The 19,523-nt window shown below is 40.6% G+C and overlaps 1 protein-coding gene across 1 annotated transcript in view; it reads right to left on the minus strand.

The window, feature by feature from the left end:
- The window catches only part of GPC3 (glypican 3), a 383,088-nt gene that overhangs the window by 40,357 nt on the left and 323,208 nt on the right, over nucleotides 1-19,523 (minus strand). Inside the window, exon 7 of the mRNA XM_004587718.3 lies at nucleotides 7,888-8,047. Coding sequence (XP_004587775.2) covers nucleotides 7,888-8,047 — 160 coding nt within the window. The remainder of the gene's footprint in view (nucleotides 1-7,887; nucleotides 8,048-19,523) is intronic.

Genomic DNA, 19,523 nt, shown 5'->3' on the forward strand with positions numbered 1-19,523 from the left:
TCACATCAGTTTGGCTTGAGACTAGAAACTTTGAGCTTGCATCTTCCTGCTGGATCCTTCTTTATATTTCCTCCAGCTGAACCACTCTCTTCTATTTAAATTCATCCATACAAAATCATCACCTTTTGATCAAGGCTTTTGCTAACCTGTCCAACATGGCTTCCATCCAGATAAAATAAAATATGCCATTTAGTTAAATTCATCTATTCAACAGTTCCCTTTTAATATGATTATAAAACACAGTGACCCTACACCACTTACACTAGGTCTAATAATTGGCCAATACACAAATTGTGCAAGGCTCACCAGCAAGTGAGTCTTATAGCAGTATTCCTAGTAAAAGCCCTAACATCTCAGTAAAACTGAAAAAGCAAACCTCAGAAAATCTCCTAGGGGTGGGTACTTGGCCTACTGGCTAAGATGCTGAGTAAGGTGCCTGCATCCCATATTTAATTGCCTGGGTTCCATACACAAATCCAGCTCGACTCCAGTTTCCTGCTATTGCAGATCCTGGAACGCAGCAGTGGCAGAACAAGTGATTGGGTCCCTGCCACCCAAGTGGGAGACATGGACTGAGTTCTTGCTGTAAGTCTCAGCTCAGGCCTGACTGACCCAGTAGATATAAAAAAATAGAATGAGTACTATCATAGTGAGCTTCCTTCAGCTCCCCCACAGCATTTGATCTCTAAAAGGAAATAGCAACAACACAGAAACAGATTGGTTATAGCTAAGAGCAAGACAGAATAGAAAAAATCAGGGGCCCTTTACTGACCTCCCCAACTAAGCGTCCACCCCTGCCCTAACTGCCCTACTACCACCAAAGGAAACAAAATGTAACTAGCTGTGATTCTTTCAAGATGTAACTGACCACCACTGTTGTGACTATGCCATTATTTGCACGACTAGGCAGGCATATTTGTCATTGTTGGAATACCTGGGCTAAAAACAAGTTAATGAGTAATTTGAAAATGCCACTTTTCGGATGGATAGGGGGGAAGACTTTCATAATAAAATTTGCTCGCCAGACATTTAGAAATTAATTGGTAATTTTTGTTAAGTTTTTGATGAATAAAACTAACTTGTTATGACCCAAGGGCACCTAACAATGTTAATAATATCACCCTACAAAGTGTGGTTATGCCAAGTACATTTATGTTTCATTCAACAATACATGAAGGAATCAGGTCAGAAAACGTTTTTTCTCACTTTTTCACCCTGAACAAACTGAGGCTCAGAAGAATGCAGTGGCTTTGTCCAACACTACTCCTCTGGCAAGTGGCAGACAGAGCACGGACATGGGCTTCAGTAGCTGGAGCATAGCAAGTGTAACCATTAACCAACTGGGTGGGTTCTACCTCCCAGGGGATGGTATGGCATCCACTGGCACTGCAGTCACCTACACAGGGCTTCAAATATTTCCAGAAATAAATTTGGTAGGAGTCACTTCAAGATCCTGCCCACAGTCTCAAGCCTAGCTCACATGGGGAGGAAGCAGCCTGCAATCTAAATGTTAAAGATCTGACTGGTGGGTTTCTACTGAAAGTAAAATTTTTTTTTCCAAGAAACAAGACACATTTTGAGGAAACAGCTGTAAATTTTTCCTGGACATGCTATCAACAGGTATAGATACACTGCAATTTATACTACATTTTCAGGTCTGACTAGGACTCAACCACTTCCCCAAATACCCACAAGAGCATTCATTTCACTCCCCTATAAGCTCTCTGCTCATTCTTTAGCAAGACACAGGATTTGTCCCATATCACGACTATTTTGCAGATGTTATCCATGATAAAAAACCAAACATACAGTTCCTTCATTTACCCTTTTCACCAGACTAACCCATGAATAAATGTATGAACACAAAGTGAGTACCAGCCCATGCTGATGAAGGTCAGACCCAGCAATTTAGAGGGCCAGTTAAGCCACTGACATGTCCTTCAACGCTGTTACATGCACAGCTTCATCAGGAGTAGGGATGTAAGGTTACACTTGATCTAGTGGGAGAAAATTAAACCCCACATCTTTGACTTTAAAAAATATTTTTAATTGCTATTATTTGGAAATTATTTTTGCCTGCAGACCATAAAGTAACCGCAGTGAAGCCAATCTCCGCTACAAAGATGCACCAGGTCCACAGCTGTGGATTTTTGGTCTGTTTATTTAACAACTCTGAAATTTTTAATGGCTTCCTCCTTGCTGCTGCAAGGAAGAAGTGGCCTGCAAGGGGCAGACCACTGCTTTCCCCCACCATACTTAGAGATGACAGAGAAGGGCACAAAGAATCAGCTGAGCTCCGGGTGTCACCTTCACCCTCAATCATGGCAAAGGCACTGTGGACAATTCTCTCCTTATGTTCTCCCAGAACTGACACTGAAGAGGCTGAAAGATTTTGTTTTTGTTTCTGGTTTTTTTGTGAGCAAGCCTTTCTAGAAAGAGATCTGCTTAGCATGGATGAAACACTGTCATTTGGTTACAATACCAGTTGAAGCCTTAATCCTCAATCACACTTCATCACTTCTACTCCCCGGCTCAGCAATGACCAGCTTAAGACCCTCTTAACTCACACAGAACAAGGACTATTTCTGTCTTCTACAGCCTGTTTCCATTTCCCTCACTCAAAAAAAAAAAAAAAATGGGCTTTCGCACTGTGCAAACTTTAAAGTTGCAGTTATGAAGACATTAGGTTCCCTACAGTGTTTTTGCTTACTCTGGGGTACCTACAGAGGGGTATAAGGTGGAGCAAGAACAGGTCCAGGGAGAAAGAGGGGTCGGGAGTCATCATGGAGATGTCTCTCAGATGTGTGTTTCTTGTTGTCGGTAGCCTGTTGAGTACATGTTTGAACTGTGTTTCCAACAAGAGGAGTGTGTGTATTTTTGCTCAGGTAAGAGTGGAGACTTGGTGGGAAAAGGCAGATGCTTAGGAGGCTGAGTCATCAGTTCTTTCCGGGGACAGCTGGCCAGATCTTGCAAAACATCTCAGGGATCAGCCCCAGCTAAAGCACTAGGAGTGGCTAATAAACAGCTTAGAAGAGCTTCATGAAAGCCATTTTACTAGGAACACTGCTGATAGCACCCTAATAAAAAGGAACTCAACTTCATGCACCAGGTTCATCACAAATGAAGATCGGTTCCCTTAAATTTTAATGAAAAGAACACAGATTGTATGTATTTCATAGGTACAGTTTAAAATGGAAACTATGCTTCCCTCTCATCTCTCCATCCCTCAATCTCCCTACTTCCTTCCTTTTGTTTCTTCAACCTTTGCAAAGACATCATTTCAATACCCTCCATAAGCACAGGCTTAATTCATCACTAATCACATATCCAACAAAAACTTAGGAAGAACCCAGTTCCATAGGAGTATAAACAACGGCTAAAAGCAACAATCATAAGATACAGGTTTTTTTTAATTCTGTATTAACTGCCACATATTGGAACATTGTATTTTTGGAATTTGCTTATTTCACTAAGCAGAATGGTTTCCAGTTGCATCCATTTAGATGAAAAGACAAGGATTTCATTCTTTTTAATTTCTGAAGGGGAATTTGTACCTGGATGTTCACATTCTTGAGCCAAATTAAATCTCTGCTGAAACTGGGAATGCTGAGAAAGCGAAAAAGCCTCCATAGATTTAATAAAAATTATAGTATTATTATTAAGGATGATTATTATGATTTCCTGGCTATTTTGAAATTTTGTCAACCTAGCAGGTTAAAAAGTACTCAAATGGTTAATGTCATGGTGGGTTAAACCATCACTTGCAGTTCAGTTCTGACTGCACAACTTCCAACACAGCTTCTTGCTAATATGCCTGGAAAGGCAGTAGGAGATGGACCAAGAACTTGGACTGTTATCACCTATGTGGGAGACCTGCATGGAAGTTTCAGTCCAGCTCAGCTTTGGCCATTAGGACTGGTAAATGAAAACCTCTATTTCTGTCTCTCCTGCCTCAACAACCGCCATTGGTTTGCCTTTCAAACAAAACATATCATTAACAAAGTACTTGCACATTCATTAGTATGTTGAGTTTTCACAATTACTCATTGAAGCAGGCAAAGCAAGGATGATTATGTTCATTTTATATCTGGGGAACCTGAGGCTCAGGAAAACTCAATAACTTACTCAAGGTTCCACTATTAGTTAATATACTAGCATTGGAATCCAAGGATCCAAATCAATCACATGGATCACAGTTTTGGATCTCTTATACATCCTCAAAGTTTGTGACTGGGTAATTCAGTAGTTTGTTAGATGCTTGAAGTAACAACCCTAAATATCACTATAAAATAAATGATTGTTTAGTGACAAACAGGCAGTACAAGAGATTCTGATCACATTCTAACATAAGTGTTTTATTTCCAAGTCATCTGGTGAAGAAGTTTGGAGTATGAAGTGCAAAGGTAGTAAGTGCGCAAGGTATTCCAAGTCTTGCTGACTAAATAAATGGTTGCTGATAAATGATCGGTACCAGATGGCATCTACTCAGATGTTGGATACAATTATATAATAGCTGACCGAGCTGTACAGCTCGTTGTTGTTCCAAACAGACATTGTGCCATGTGTCTGACAGATTAATAATAAGTCTCCTCTCCATGAGAAGCATTTTTAAAGGAGACCCAAGGAAGTTCAGACAGGTAGGATCACTGCACAAGTTAGGCAAATGTAATGCACTGGGGGCGGGGAGCAAAGAGCCAGTTTTCCTGTCAATGAAATAAACCACTATTTGTATAGCTTTGAGTCTACAAAGCATGCAGGGTTATTCATGTTAAGAAATGGACTAGAAGTCTTTGAGAGAATAAGCGTGCATGTGGACAGAGGAAATCAGAGATGCAAGGTGGCATACCAAGCACACGTGGAAGTTGAAAACACCATTGAATTATGGAATACTGTTGAAATGGCTCTGAAGTGGCTTATAGGCAGGACAGCATATGTAGGAATAAGTGAAGACTGTCAAGGAGAAGTATGAACAGTGGTGACCCTAAGTTTTCCACACAGAAGTTTAGTATCCTTTATCTGAAACGCTTGGACCCAGAGGGTTACAGATTTTGGAGATTTTAGGATTTGGGAATATTTGGATAGACTTTTACCAGTTGATTATTCCACTCTGAAATTGTCTTATGTCCAATTTTGGGGGTTAGGGATGTTTAAAAGTGGCAAAATTGCAAAAGCCAACTTGAAGCTTTTTTAAAAATGCACTGATTAGTAGAGAAGTGTCTGAGTAGACTTGCTTAAGGACTGGCCTCTGCAAACTGATACCTGGATCTAATGCCTAACTTTGCCCTTAGTGATCATGATCTGAAGCCGGTCATGCTGCCTCTCACAGCCTTAGCTTCCTTACCTGTGAACTGTGAAGTAAAAAGAATAATAACCCCTATTTCACACTGACCTGAAAATGACATGGAACACTGCAAAGTTCTAGCACACTGTTTGGAATACAGTAAGTGTCTAATGAGCATTAGCTCCTATTATTTTTACCTTTAATTTTTTTTTCTTTTTACATCAAATCCAGGCATTCTGATACAGAATGTGGGCACCTCACAAGCTACTGCCAAACACTCCTCCATGAATTCACTGAAGACCCCTGGTGTGCTACAAGTTGAGTGAGACACTATAGATTTCCCCCTGTATCAAAGCCTATAATCATCCAGTGAAGTTGGGGTTATGATTCCCTTTTGATGGATGAGGGAACAGAGTCTAATAGAAGGGCTACAAAACATATCCAAAGTCACATTAGCTCAAAAGAATCACAATTGAAATACAGGTTTACTCTGTCTCCAAGCCCATTTTCCTCTTACTGCATCAAACTTGAATCTCACTTTGAAGCATGATAATTGGTCTATCTACAAAGAAACAGACACGGACACTGGTACGAAAATAGAAGTAAGGATAGTATGTTCAGGGGGTTCATGAGAGCATAAAATGGCTGATAAAAATATGGACAGTTCTTTGCAGGGCTAGTAGCAGCAAAACAGGTTCATAGGGAGTTTGGGTTGGACCAGAGGACTCTTCTACAGAATATTAGCTTCATCCTCAAGGCAATGGAAATAGGATGATGGCAGCTGAGCTGGGGATAGGTTCGAGATGTTTTAGAAGGATTAACGTGGTAGTTGTGCAAGGTGACATTGATGAAATCTTCTGCTGAGATTCATTGTTCTTGAATCAGCTAGCCTAAGGTTCTCAATACTCTTATCTTGGCCAGAAAAACTGGAAACCACTTAAGATGTAACTGCAATAGGATATTCAGGAGAGTGGATTAGACAGGAAGAAGTGACAAAGCAGAAAAAAATAGTACAGAAAGAATGGACAGTGGTTTGTGAACCAATTGCATATTAAGGGGAAGGGAGAATCAAACGTGACCCTAGATTCATGCCTCAGTGGCAGGGAGAATAATGGTGATGTTAGAAAAGTAAGAATATTAAGGAACAAGTCAATCTGGAATTGTTTGCTAAATTTGATGCGTGACAAATCAAGCTGGGGATAATGGTGGTGAAGCCAAGGAGAAACAAATAGCAGGCAGCTGGAGATGTGGCATGGTGGCTAGGGATAGCAGTAGGAACTGGTAAAAGTCCCATAGTGGCATAATAAAAAATGCTTCTTGTAATCTATCATTTTTTCTTGTAGTACAGAAGTTGGGAGGTGAAATCAATCTAAATGTTCATAGACAGATGAACACACAAAGAAATTGAAATATATACAAATAATGGAACATTATTCAGCTCTAATAAAAGGAATCCTGACATATGCAACATGTGGAAGAAACTTGAAGACACTGTGCTAATGTTGACCCATACTTGAAATCTTGCCACGCACAAGGGAGATGCAGATAGTTCCTGGCTCTTACCTTTGACATGGCTCACCCTGTTAGAAGATCTCTCTCTCTTTCTCTCTCTTTCTGCCTTTCAAATGAATAAATCATAAAAAAGGAGGAACAGATTTCATATTCTACGTTGCTGACTCCATGGAAAAGAGAACTTACGCAAGTCATAAAATAAAAGGTAAAAGAGAGAGATTGGACAAGATCTGCATTTTCTGGAGAAAAGAGGGCAGAGGCTTATGAAGTGTCTAGATGAGAGCCATTCTCAGGATAGGATTAGGAATAAGTGCTAGTGAAGGACAGAGGTTGCAAAACAGGTACGAGCAGATACTGTCTCTGGGGTTATAAGTGATGGCAGACCAACCAGAAGGCTGTGTACTACAGAAAACAGCATGGTACCAGAAGTCTCAACATGCCAGCTAGAGCTGCTTTTCTCCCATTTAGAGAAATTTCATTTCTTCTGAGCCCTAGGTATAACGGGAAAATAACTATTCATAGAGAAGTACTTTGTAAATGCTAATGTGCCATACATATCTGATGGAGATGTTGTCGCACCTTTGTGACCTTTGTAGCCCTATATAACTTTTCTATTGTGAGTATTACTTTTATGTAGCTCTGTGGTTATGGGTCACGGCCTATCCAGGTTAGGCTGCTTCTGAGAAAACAGGGGACTTGATGTTCTAAGAAGAAAACGTTTGTCTTTCAAAAGTTTTCTCATCACTGTGTTTTTTCAAACCACTCCAGACTGCACTTCTTCCTTTGCATTCTTTTTTAAAACTGAGAAGAATCAAAGGAATCTCCAGTGGCAAACAGTTCCCATGAATTATGTAGGTTTACATTAGACAATGAGAAGAAGTAACCACATGAATCTACATAGGGCTAGAGAGTTTTTTAAAAAGCTATCTCAAAAACTTCACTTTTGTACAATACAGCGTTTCCTTGAAATTCTACAATGCCATTATATGTTGCAGGAATTTTAGAGGAGTTTTATAGAGAGCAGAGTTAACTGATTTGTAAGTGTCTGAACAGCATCATTTTAGCCTGGCTTTGCACCAGCACGAATGGATTACCTGCAAGGAAGCGGAGCTGGTTCTTCACTTTCATCATTCCATCACCAGAGCCTCCGATGCATTCGTCCTCATCGTCGCCGCAGTCTCCACTTTCCAGCTCTTCCTCTTCCAGCGTTTTCTCCAGAATCCTTCCTTTGGGCACAGACATGGTTCTCAGGAGCTGAAAGAAAACAGTATGGATTGTAGCAGCTCTCCACGTTTCTCAGGCAACCATTAGAATAGCAGGTTACTAACAGGAAGCATGAAAAAAAAAAAACCCAAAATGCTGAGTGAACTTTAGACTCTTGGAAATCCTTTAAACATTTGTAAGCTACTTTTACTCTGAAGGGTTTCACACTTCTATATCCTTTGACAGCATTCACTTGACTCTCCCTCCTTCACTCTTCTCACAAGGTGCAGTACCCACATACTGTGTAGCACATTAGACAGTCTGATACAAGGGTATGTGAAGTGCCAGAAAGTCACCATGGTAGGAAAACTCACTGATGAAGAACTTAAAACATGATAGGCAAAGCACACCAACAGCAAGGATACCAAGATGAGAAAATACGTGTATGAAAACTCCCGTAACATATTTACAACCATTGAATTAGAACAACCAAGCTTACTCAGCAAATAAACAGAACAGCATTACCATTTTACATGTTTGTCTTTTTCTTTAAATTTATTTGTTTTACATTTTATTAGAGAGACAAAGAAACAGAGACCTTCCATCCACTGGCTCATTTCCCAAATACTTGGAGAACCTGAGCTGGACCAGACTGAGGCTAGCAATGCAGGACTCAGTCCATGTCTCCCATGGGGGTGACAATGACCCAAGTACTTCAGCTTTCATTTGCTGCTTCCAGGAGCAATATCAGGAAGCTGGATCAGAAATGGAGCCAAGGCCCAACCCAGACACTGGGATACTGAATCTTGACCACTGCACCAAATAGTAATAAGTCCCCTTTTTTGTAAGCAAAGAAAGAAAAGCACAAAATTTTTTTTCCTTGCCAAATGTCTGTAATACAGTTGGAGAAGCCAACACACTTATTGTCTTCCTGTCTAATACTATCGCCATGGTGTCACTCCAACGCTTTCTCTAACGCTTCCACCTCCTCTGCCACTCACAACACAATTACAGTCTATAATCACAGGTATCTTGATGCCACTCAGATGTTTTAGTATCAGGTCTCAGGTCTCCTTTATACATATCCTGAGGATCCCAGAGAATACTTTTTGTTTTTGGTGGAAGTCTTATTTATCAACATTTTCCAACTTCAATATTATGAGACACTAAAATGTAAATACGTGATAGCTCATTTAAGCATGACACTAACCAACCCATGATGTGTTCACACACATTTTATTTATTCCTTACATCTTGATTTATAGAGACAGAGAGGCAGACACATACAGAAAACTCTTATCTGATGGCTCACCATCTAAATGCATGCAACAGTTGGACCAAAGCTACTAGAAGCTTAGAACTCGATCCAGGTCTTCCACACAGAAAGCAGGAACCAGACTACCTGAGCTTGCCCTGTTTATTTCTGGGATTTGTATTAGCAGGGAGCTGGATTCAGGCGTAGAGGAGTGATCCTAACCAGCTAGGTCAAACCTATTGGTTCCACTAGGCCAAACACACACAGCCCAACATAATATCTTAGAATGAAGAGTACATATATTCAGAAATAAAAGTTAGTAGGAAGAATATAACTATTTTATATTTTCATAAATCTCATCTTTGGCTTAATATAACAGCCAGATTATCATATCTGTTTTCTAATCTGTTGTGATACTTGGTTTTGGTTGAAATAGTCACCAAAAATCCAGCTTCCCACAGACATATAGTGGGAAAATGACAAAGTATTTTAGTAGCATTTTCAGATGACTATGAGCTTTTACTTTGATAATACCTAAAAACTCCACAAGTAGCTGCAAGAATGAAGAATCCGAAGTGTTGTAAATTAACACTTATTGCCCTGTTATATTATAATCCATTGGTATACTTAGGACTTTGAGCCTTTTACTCATTTTCCTATTATTATGCATGTATCATTTGGAATATTTTGTTTCATGAAGCTACACAGGCCTTAAAATACAGACATCTTTTACTATCTAAAAAAATTCACATTAATACCATATGCAACCTTATCACAAATATCTAAGTGTTGGAACATTCTCAAGTTCATGGTGGCAAATCTAAGTTTTCAAAAATTTTATTTTCTCTTGAAAGCTCCAATTTTAATCACTGGCAATGCTGCCAGTTGTTTTCTTTGAGCTGACAGGTTTTCCTGTTCCTTTCCAAGAAGATGCCTTGCAAACACTCAAGCCTGTATAGTCATAGTTTGTCAGTCATTCTCTCAAGCAAAGAGTCCACTGTAGCTCACAGCTCAGATCACTCAAAGAATTTACCACTGAGACGTAGGCTGAGACACATTTTGTAGCATAAGTACTTCAAGTGTCCTTCCCATTTTAAGACAGGATATTCGAAAATTGCATCCAAGCATTGAGGCTTAATAAAAGCATTTTTTAAAATGTAATTTTAGCAATGATATCCTTAGAGGAAACTGCCTTTTACTTTCCTTCAAGCATTCTCTAGGGAAGATCTGAATGGGTACTAGTATGGCTTGGTCACCATCACACTGATTTCTTCAGTACGGTCAACAGTTGTACTTTCCTCTGATTTTCTACCACTGGTGCAAATGCCAACACAGTGAAAAAGACAAATGACATCTTGGTCTTGTTGCACAAGTAATTTTGACCTTGTAGGTCCCTGGATTCCCAGGGTCCTTAAGTCATTCTTTGACAACTGTTAATCTAGCCTATGACAGCACATCAGTTTAATCAAAATCCCCAGCCCCTTCCCTCAAAATTATTTCTTAGGTGAAACTGTTTTTCATATATACATTTAATTTAATTTTCAAGAATGCTTCTTTGTGAATGACATTTGTGTATGTTACACACTATGTGAAATTTATTTTTTTTAAAGATTTATTTATTTTTATTACAAAGTCAGATATACAGAGAGAGGAGGAGAGACAGAGAGGAAGATCTTCCATCCGATGATTCACTCCCCAAGTGAGCCGCAATGGCCGGTGCTGTGCCGATCCAAAGCCAGGAGCCAGGAACTTCCTCCAGGTCTCCCACGCAGGTCCAGGGTCCCAAGGCATTGGGCCGTCCTCGACTGCTTTCCCAGGCCACAAGCGGGGAGCTGGATGGGAACTGGAGCTGCCGGGATTAGAACCGGCGCCCATATGGGATCCTGGCGTGTGCAAGGCGAGGACTTTAGCTGCCAGGCCACACCGCCGGGCCCGAAATTTATTTTTTTTAATGCTTCACTATATTTATTTATTTTGGAAGAGCGAGAAAGAGAGAGAGGTGTTGAGATTTCTCTACACCACTGGTTCTCTTTTCAAATGCCTTCAACAACTGCAGCTGGGCCAGGACAAATCCAGATCCAGGAACTCAATGTGGGTTTCCCATATGGATGGATGTCAGGGACACAAGTACCTGAGTTGCCACTGCTACCACCAAGGGTTTTCCTAGCAGGAAGCCAGAATAGACTGGAGGAGAGACCTGAACTTATAGCACTCAAATATAGAAGGCAGGGCCCAGTGCAGTAGCCTAGCAGCTAAAGTACTTGCCCTGTACGTGTTGGGAACCCATATGGGGGCCGGTTCTAATCTCGGCAGCTCCACTTCCGATCCAAATCTCTGCTTGTGGCCTGAGAAAGCAGTGGAGGATGGTCCAAAGCCTTGGGACCCTGCACCCACATGGGAGACCCAGGAAGAGGCTCCTGGCTCCTGGCTTCAGATGGGTGCAGCTCTGGCCGTTGTGGCCACTTGGGGAGTGAATTAATGGATGGAAGATATTCCTCTCTGTCTCTCATTCTCTCTGTATATTTGACTTTCCAAGAAAAATAAAATTAAAAAAATACAGGAGGCAACATCTCAAGTGGTGTCTCAAATTCAATGCCAAACACCTATATCTAAAAGGTTTCACATAATTGAATTTGTGAATTTCTCTAGATTAGAGAAATTGCTATGTCTCAAACATACCTCATATCTGTGTATTTCATTAATATCTTCAGTAAACATATTTGCCATGTCCTTAATGTATTCCTAGAAGAGAGTTTTTACAGTTCCTCCTCACCACCACTGAACTTCCTAACTGCTACTTTGTATATGCAACCTGGTATTTTACTCAGGATCCTCTCCACACCACACCATGAGATGTCCAGGAAGGAACTGCACATTCCAGTATCTGAATCTCATGGTATTTAAGGCAGAATCTGGCAAGTAGTAGGCTCCCAATAACTGTGAAATTTAGTGACATGGTACTTTCAATTATTTAAACTACCTGCACAACCTCATAAAAAGGCCCAAACCCAATGAAAGATTCATTCTAGAGAAAAATTTGTGAATGAATATCTAAACTCCTTTGGATGTCCCTGTAGCTAATCTTGGACAGGGCAACTTCCAACCTCATGTACAATGTCCCCAGTATTCTCTAGGAGCTCAGTCAAAAACAAAATGTCACACACACCCCCACACCCCCACTCCTTCAAAAAAAAAAAAAAAACAAAAAAAAAACCAAGCGTTTAAGACTTTGCCAGGGAAGTTATCTCCTTAGGTCTTCAATTATTCCCATTTTGGAGACAACATCAACACTGAAGAAGACAGTACACTTTTAAACAATTCTGCAAGGAGAAGCTGCGGCTGAGCCTACCCTTCCCACCAGAGTGCTGCAAGAAGGGAAACAGACGAGGGAGGAGGAATTGCCAGCGAGGATTGTGGACTCGGTGCAGCCTGGAATTTGGCCCAGAGATCAAGCCAGCTAATTGCGTGTTGCCACGTTGACCTTTTTGTTCCCTCTCACACTCTTTACAACGCCTTCCAGACTTAACATTCATCTTGTGAAAAGGAAATTCTGAGGGCCTTGCACACAGAATCAGGTAGCTTTAGGCAGCAAATGCTTTTGATACACTCTTTGCCTTTTCAAAACTAGTGTAGTATTAGCCTTTTTTTAAAAAAAAAATAAAGCCAAGACTCAGAATAACATTTAATAATGTAAACTATCTTATTAAAACACAGATCTGACAATTTTACTCCACTGTTCCCTTAGCCATTCCATAAACCCAACATGTAGGTTATACATAGCTTTCCTCATAGAGTATACCTGTTGAATGAAGTAGGGAGTGAATAAGTTGTGTCCAAATGTAGCTTTTTCTACAGGAGCTACCCTCTGTACAACTCTTTTTTTCCAATGAAATGATCAAAGTTACCTAAGCAGGGAATCCATTTTAGTGTAGGATCTATTATTTTTAATTTATTAGTCATAGATATAGTACCAAGGGAAAGCAAAAGAGAAAAAAGGGAAAAAAAGCCTCAATCCCCAAACTCTAATAAAAAATGCTTATGTTTCAATGGTAGCTTTTTCTGTGTGTGTGTGTGTGTGTGTGTGTGTGTGTGTGTTATGGTTGTTTTTCACATAGTTGAACTTGGATTTTGGAATCAGGCGGATGACTTACAATCCTGGTTTTGCTACTTTATTGAATTTCCAGGGGAGCTGCTCAATTTCTGTAAATCTGTCTCCTCATCTGTAATAAGAGAAATAATGTCCACAAACACAACTGTCGTCATGACTAGGTGCGGTGAGAGTAACGTTTTCAATGAGATAAGGCTTCTAGCCACTAAAGGATTTATCAAAATTTAGTTGCCCATTTTCCCAATATTGGATATTTACATTGCTTCCAGTTCTGCTATTTTTATAAACAAAGATAAAATCATCACAAACATTCACATAGCCTTTTACATACTTCGGATTGTTTCCTAAGGAAGATTACAGGGTCAAAGGCTGTGTAAATACTGCTAGCTCATGGAATGTGTCTTCAACTTCCTTCAGAGTCACCTAGCATGCGTGTTAAAAGTTTTCTGATTTAGAAGGTCTTGAGCACCATGCACCGATCTGCATGTTAAACTAGTCCCGTTGCCCCAGCTCACTGCGGGGGAATCATAGGCCACAATTTTAAGATTGCTCTGGCATTACTTCATTTCCCAGAAATGCTCTGAATCATCTTTGGACAGGAGTCACCTTAATACCAGGCAGGTTAGAATTCTTAATACATGCTCTTCAAGCCATTTTTAACAAACAAGTGCAGCCTGACAATTTCCTTTTCAGTTAGGTATGGACATCATGACCTTTTGTCTTTGTAGCTAATGAAAATATCCTGGTATAAAAGTGGCTGACTTCATTCGCTTCGCAGGTGAAACACTGAACAATTAGCCTTGGAACTGGTACTCAAGAGTTTCTGTGATAAAAGGAGACAAAAAAGCCTGGAGTAATTAACAAAATTAGAAACACAGCACAAGAACAACAACAACAAACCAAAAAAACCCCCCAAAACAAACAAAAGAAACAAGAAAGGAAGGAAGGCAGGAAGGCAGGAAGGCAGGAAGGCAGGAAGGCAGGAAGGAAGGAAGGCAGGAAAGAAGGAAGGAAGGAAGGAAGGAAGGAAGGAAGGAAGGAAGGAAGGAAGGAAGGAAGGAAGGAAGGAAGGAAGGAAGGAAGAAGCCATAATCATGGAAAACAGGACACCGCAGCGTGGGACAATGCAATTTGGCCAAAACTGTATGTGCTTTGTCAACAAGAGAACAGAGATCATAGGACATGCCTGATGCTGAGGGATCAAACACACTGACATGAGATCAATGAGAGCAGCATATCTGATCTGCCTATACGGTACAAATAATCTGTCCCTTGGAATGATCTTGACTGCAAAGATAGGAACCTTACCAAGCCACATACTGTTCTGGGGTTTAACATGTTCTCTCACATAATCCTCCCCACCAATTTGTACAACAGGGAAGATTGCCAACTGTTTCCCACATTGGAGGAGTATACTGAGGATGAGAGAGAGGACATGACTTGACCAAGTCTTTGGTAAATGATAAAGATCTCATTAAAAATAATATCTTCTTCCCCTAATTCCAGAACTCTTGCAGAAAAACATGTCTTAGATCGAGATATCAACTAATGAGGCCTTTATTTGGCTTTTTTTTTTCTGTCTTGCCTGCTTTTACTTTAGATAACTTTCAGAGCAATCCCATTTCCTCAGACACTAGGCATTAAATGTAACTTGATGGGCAAGCCCTTCACTGTTGGGTAAGAGGGCAGGAAGGAGATAAACATTTAACAACACTTCCTGCTTGCCTCCCCATCCTTGCCATCTCCTGGGTTTTAAAAAGCCCAACTATCTCATTGTGAACTGATTGTTTTTGTAAAAGACAGCTGCACAAGATAGAAGGAGAAATTCCATGACTGCCATTATGCAGTGAAGAGTTCTCTTGACTTTGAGCTCTGTGGCATTTTAAATAGTAAAGGATAAGAAAACAGATACTGCAAATGCCCAGCTTGGTACATATTTTGAGGATTTAGCTGGTTTTTTTTTTTTGTCTCTTGTGACAATTCACGTACCTTCCCTAGGCAGTTTTTGATATCTGGAATCCAGGTTACATTTCAAGGCTCTTAAGCTGGGCTTACAAAACTGATTGTGAGCAATTTGGATGCTTAGCTTTGTACAACCTGCAAGGAATGCTTTAGGGGCTCGGCTTCCCGTGTCCACAGTAATGTAAACACATGCTTTACTGTTTGTGTTTGAGTAGCATACGCTAATGGAAAACAAATGTGGTGACTCGAATGAATCCCAGCTTTTGGGGGGAATTTATTATTTACACATTATGCACATCCACAAGGCTGAGCACGTGACCTCTGCTTGGCGTGCACCCTTTCCTTAAACAAATGCACCAAACCACAGCCACAACTAATTGGAAACAATCGCAACTCTACAGGTTTGAGATGAAGCCAGAAACCCAAACGTATAGGACTAAGATCAATGGCTCTATGTATGCACTAAACACACTGGAGTGGGGTGCGGGCAATAAAGTCTAGAAGTTACTCTAAGAGTGTGAGCTTTGGAATCAGATCAACATAGTTTAAAATCTTTATCATCTTTATCCCAATTACTGTGTGATGCTGGGCAAGTCACTTAACTTCTCTGAGCTTCAACAGCCTCACCTGCACAACGGAGCACACTACTGTTTATTAACATCAGAAGGTTGCTGAAATGCCAAGCTCAATAGTGTCATTCACCTTTCACAGTCTCTGGGATCCTTCTTTCATAGAACTTTCCACAGCTCGCAATTATATATTCCCTTGTTGCACCCCCACTAGACTAACAGAAGGGATAATGGTCTGTTATGATTACCAGTGTCTAGCACAGGATTTGGTACAAAGTGAAGTGATGTTCAATAAATATTCATTAAATGGCTGAATGAACACATAAATAGAATAACGCATGTACAGTGCTTAGCACATTGCCTGGCAACGTAATAAGTTCTTGGACATGTTAACTCTGCTACTCAGGATAATGATGATGATCTTGAGAAGAAGAAAGGGAGGAGGAGGAGGAAATGAGGTGGAGGAAAAAATGAGGAAGAGGAGGAGCAGCAGCAGCCACAGCAGCAGACATGAACAGCTTGTAACAAATGCCCTGAAAGGCAAAACAAGTCCCATTCCATGGCCACACACTGAGACCCCAGAAAGAAGACTGGGTGGAATTCCTGTGAGTATCTGAAAAAAAAAGTCCTTCCAGATACTCCCAGTAAGATAAAGATCTGTGCATTGAGGGTGAAGGAAGCAATGTTTAGTAATAAAGAATAAATGACCTGCTAGAGACCTTGCTTCCAGCTGGTATCAGCAGGCTACCCACGCTCCCAGACACTCTCATCTGGGCCCTTCTCCCACATCCGCCTCTTATCCCCAGCACACACTTTCTCTACCACTTTGAGATTCCCTGATTCTTCCTTTGTGTTTGTCCGTGGAAACTGACAATTATGGAAATTGTGAAAATGACTCAATTCAATATATATCTGGAGAGTAAGACACCAGAATGTGCAGGGAGCAAACCCCACAAGAATTGCAACCACTTCAGTGGAGCTCTCTCCTCAAAGGTTTAAGAAGACTTTGTATCTCCTCAAAGTAGAATATTTTCATGAATAGCAATAACTGTTTGGGGCTGGATAGTTTTATTCTTTTCTAAGTAGAGGTGTAGCATGGTGGGGAAGGCTCCCACTCTGGAATAAAAAAACCTGGGTTCAAATTGAGATGATCACAAGCCTTTGCACTACAATCTAGTTATTCTCTAGTTTCTTAGAGCTTTAGTTTTTTTTTTTTTACTCTATAAGGTGGATATAATAATATCTCCATCTACATCTCACACAGCATAATTGTTGGGATTAAATAAAATAACTTGTGCTTCCCACTGAATTTAGTACCTGACACATGTAATCCTAACATAGTAATTACATAATATATATAAAGGTACTCTAAAACATTTTTGTGGGGGGGGGGGGTGCTGTGGTATAGTAGGCTAAGCTTCCACCTAAGATGCTGGCATACTATGTGGGCACTGGTTTGAGTCCCAGCTATTCCACTTGCAATCCAGCTCCCTGTTTATGACCTGGGAAAGGAGTAGAGAATGGCACATATGCCCTTAGACCTCTATGTTCATGTGGGAGACCCAGGAGATGCTCCTGGCTCCTGGCTTCAGATCAGACCAGCTCTGGCCATTGCCCCTTCCTCCCTCCTTCTCTGTACCTCTGCCTTTCAAATAAAAACTGAAGTGAAATGTTTAAGAAATATTTGCGGAGATGGGAACCTGGGATAGGCATTTGGCACAGCAATTGAAATCACTTACTGGGATGCTGGCAATCAATATCACAAAGCCTGGATTGTATCGCGTATCACGCATTCTCTACTTTCAATCCAGCTTCTTGTTAATGTGTATCCCAGAAGGTAACATATCACCAGATTATACTTCAAGTAGTGAGGCCCATGCCATTCATGTGGATAACCTGGATGGAATTCCAGAATCTCAGTTTCAGGCTATGCCCCAGTAGGTATTCTGGCCATGTGGAAGTGAACCAGTAGATGCAAGGGCTCTGTCTCTCCCTCAATCTCTCATATTAAAAAGAAAATAAAGACTATCAAAGGTTTGTGGAAAACTGTAATTATGTTTGTTTTAGTGCAAAGACTTGGAAATCTCTACACTGTTTTTCTTATTATTCTGAACAAAAGTTTTATATCAACATTTATTTTTTACACCAAATACAGTTGTACTTTTAGCTTAGTCTTCCATGAACTTTGTGAATTATCTTGGTATATTAAGAAATATCTATACAGTATGAATTGTCAAACATAATTGATTTTGAAATTTTGGTATAGGTTCACATTCAGTTATGGCCTAGGTAGGGCTAACGCTATGGAATGCTAAGCCTTCCTACTGACATTTCATTCTTTTTATACTTATTATACTTAAAGACTCCCACATCTGTTCTCTCAATTGATCCACACAGGGTTCCTGTAAAGCAGCCGAGCAGGTGTCATTAACCTCATTTTACAAATGAGGAAATTGGAGTGGAGAGAGATGAGGCAACATGCTCATTTTTTTTGGCCTGAAGCCTTTTCAAAGGGGGGACTACACTATGGTTATTAGCATTTGGAACGAGGCCACAGACGAAGGATTTTGCACTTGTACACGAACTTGGAAAGGACGTGGCCCTGGGAATGATACAGTGCCTGAGCATAGTAGGTGTTCAGCATGCGCTTGGGAACAGAAAGAATGAATGAGCCAGCAGGTTACCAAATGAAGCAAAGAACTTGTTCATCAACTTTCAATTTCTCCCGATCTTCATCTCCTTGACCTTGGTTTGATATACCACTGCTGTTGCCTCTGAGATGGTCAACACAATTCCTGCCAAGAAGTCCTGCTCCACAGAAGCTAGACAGCTAATGGATGTACTGACAGACTATGAGTGACAGCATTTACTTTATTGGTTACCATGAGAATCAAGTCATATATTCCCTTCCGACCAAGGGAGACTCCTCACTGGACAAAGAGAGTTCAAGTCAAAGAGGAAGGAGGGCATTTGATCTTTGTAAGTAAATGAACCAACTTACCCATAGGCATGTGGTGAATCAAAGCAGTAAGTGGTTGAATGAGGTTCCTAAACCCACTCAATGAGCATCTTCCAAATTCGGTTAAGATACTCTTCGCTCCAGTTATTGTGTCAGTGTGTGTAACTTCTGGGTTCTGCAATACTATCCGTGAGGGGTTCTGGCTTTACTAGAATAAATCTCACTTAAAGGGACCAAAAGCCCAACAAAGTCCAACTTTAGCTATCAGCCCGGCGCCAAGACTGACCTAGACCCAAAGAGCCAGCCAGATGAGGCTGATGTGCTAGGTGTAGCAGTAAAATGCTAATAGAGCAAGATTCCCTTATAAATCACCAAGTCCAAGTTCCTTTTTCAAGAAGTACCTTTTTTTATTGAAGAGTAGTGATACGGTTTTTTTTTTTTTTTTTTGCTCCCTGTATCACTATATATATATATATATATATATATATATATATTTGCTTATTTAGGAAGCAGAGAGCGATCAATAGAGAGCTCCAAGTTGGGGCTTTACTCCCAAAATGCCAACCATGGCCAAGGCTGGGCTAGGGTTGAAACCAGGAGCCTGGAACTCAATCCAGGTCTCCCATATGAATGGTAGGATCCCCCTTGAGACATCACTGCGACCTCCCTAGGTC

This window comes from Ochotona princeps, chromosome X, assembly GCF_030435755.1.
Source record: "Ochotona princeps isolate mOchPri1 chromosome X, mOchPri1.hap1, whole genome shotgun sequence".
Taxonomy (NCBI): domain Eukaryota; kingdom Metazoa; phylum Chordata; class Mammalia; order Lagomorpha; family Ochotonidae; genus Ochotona; species Ochotona princeps.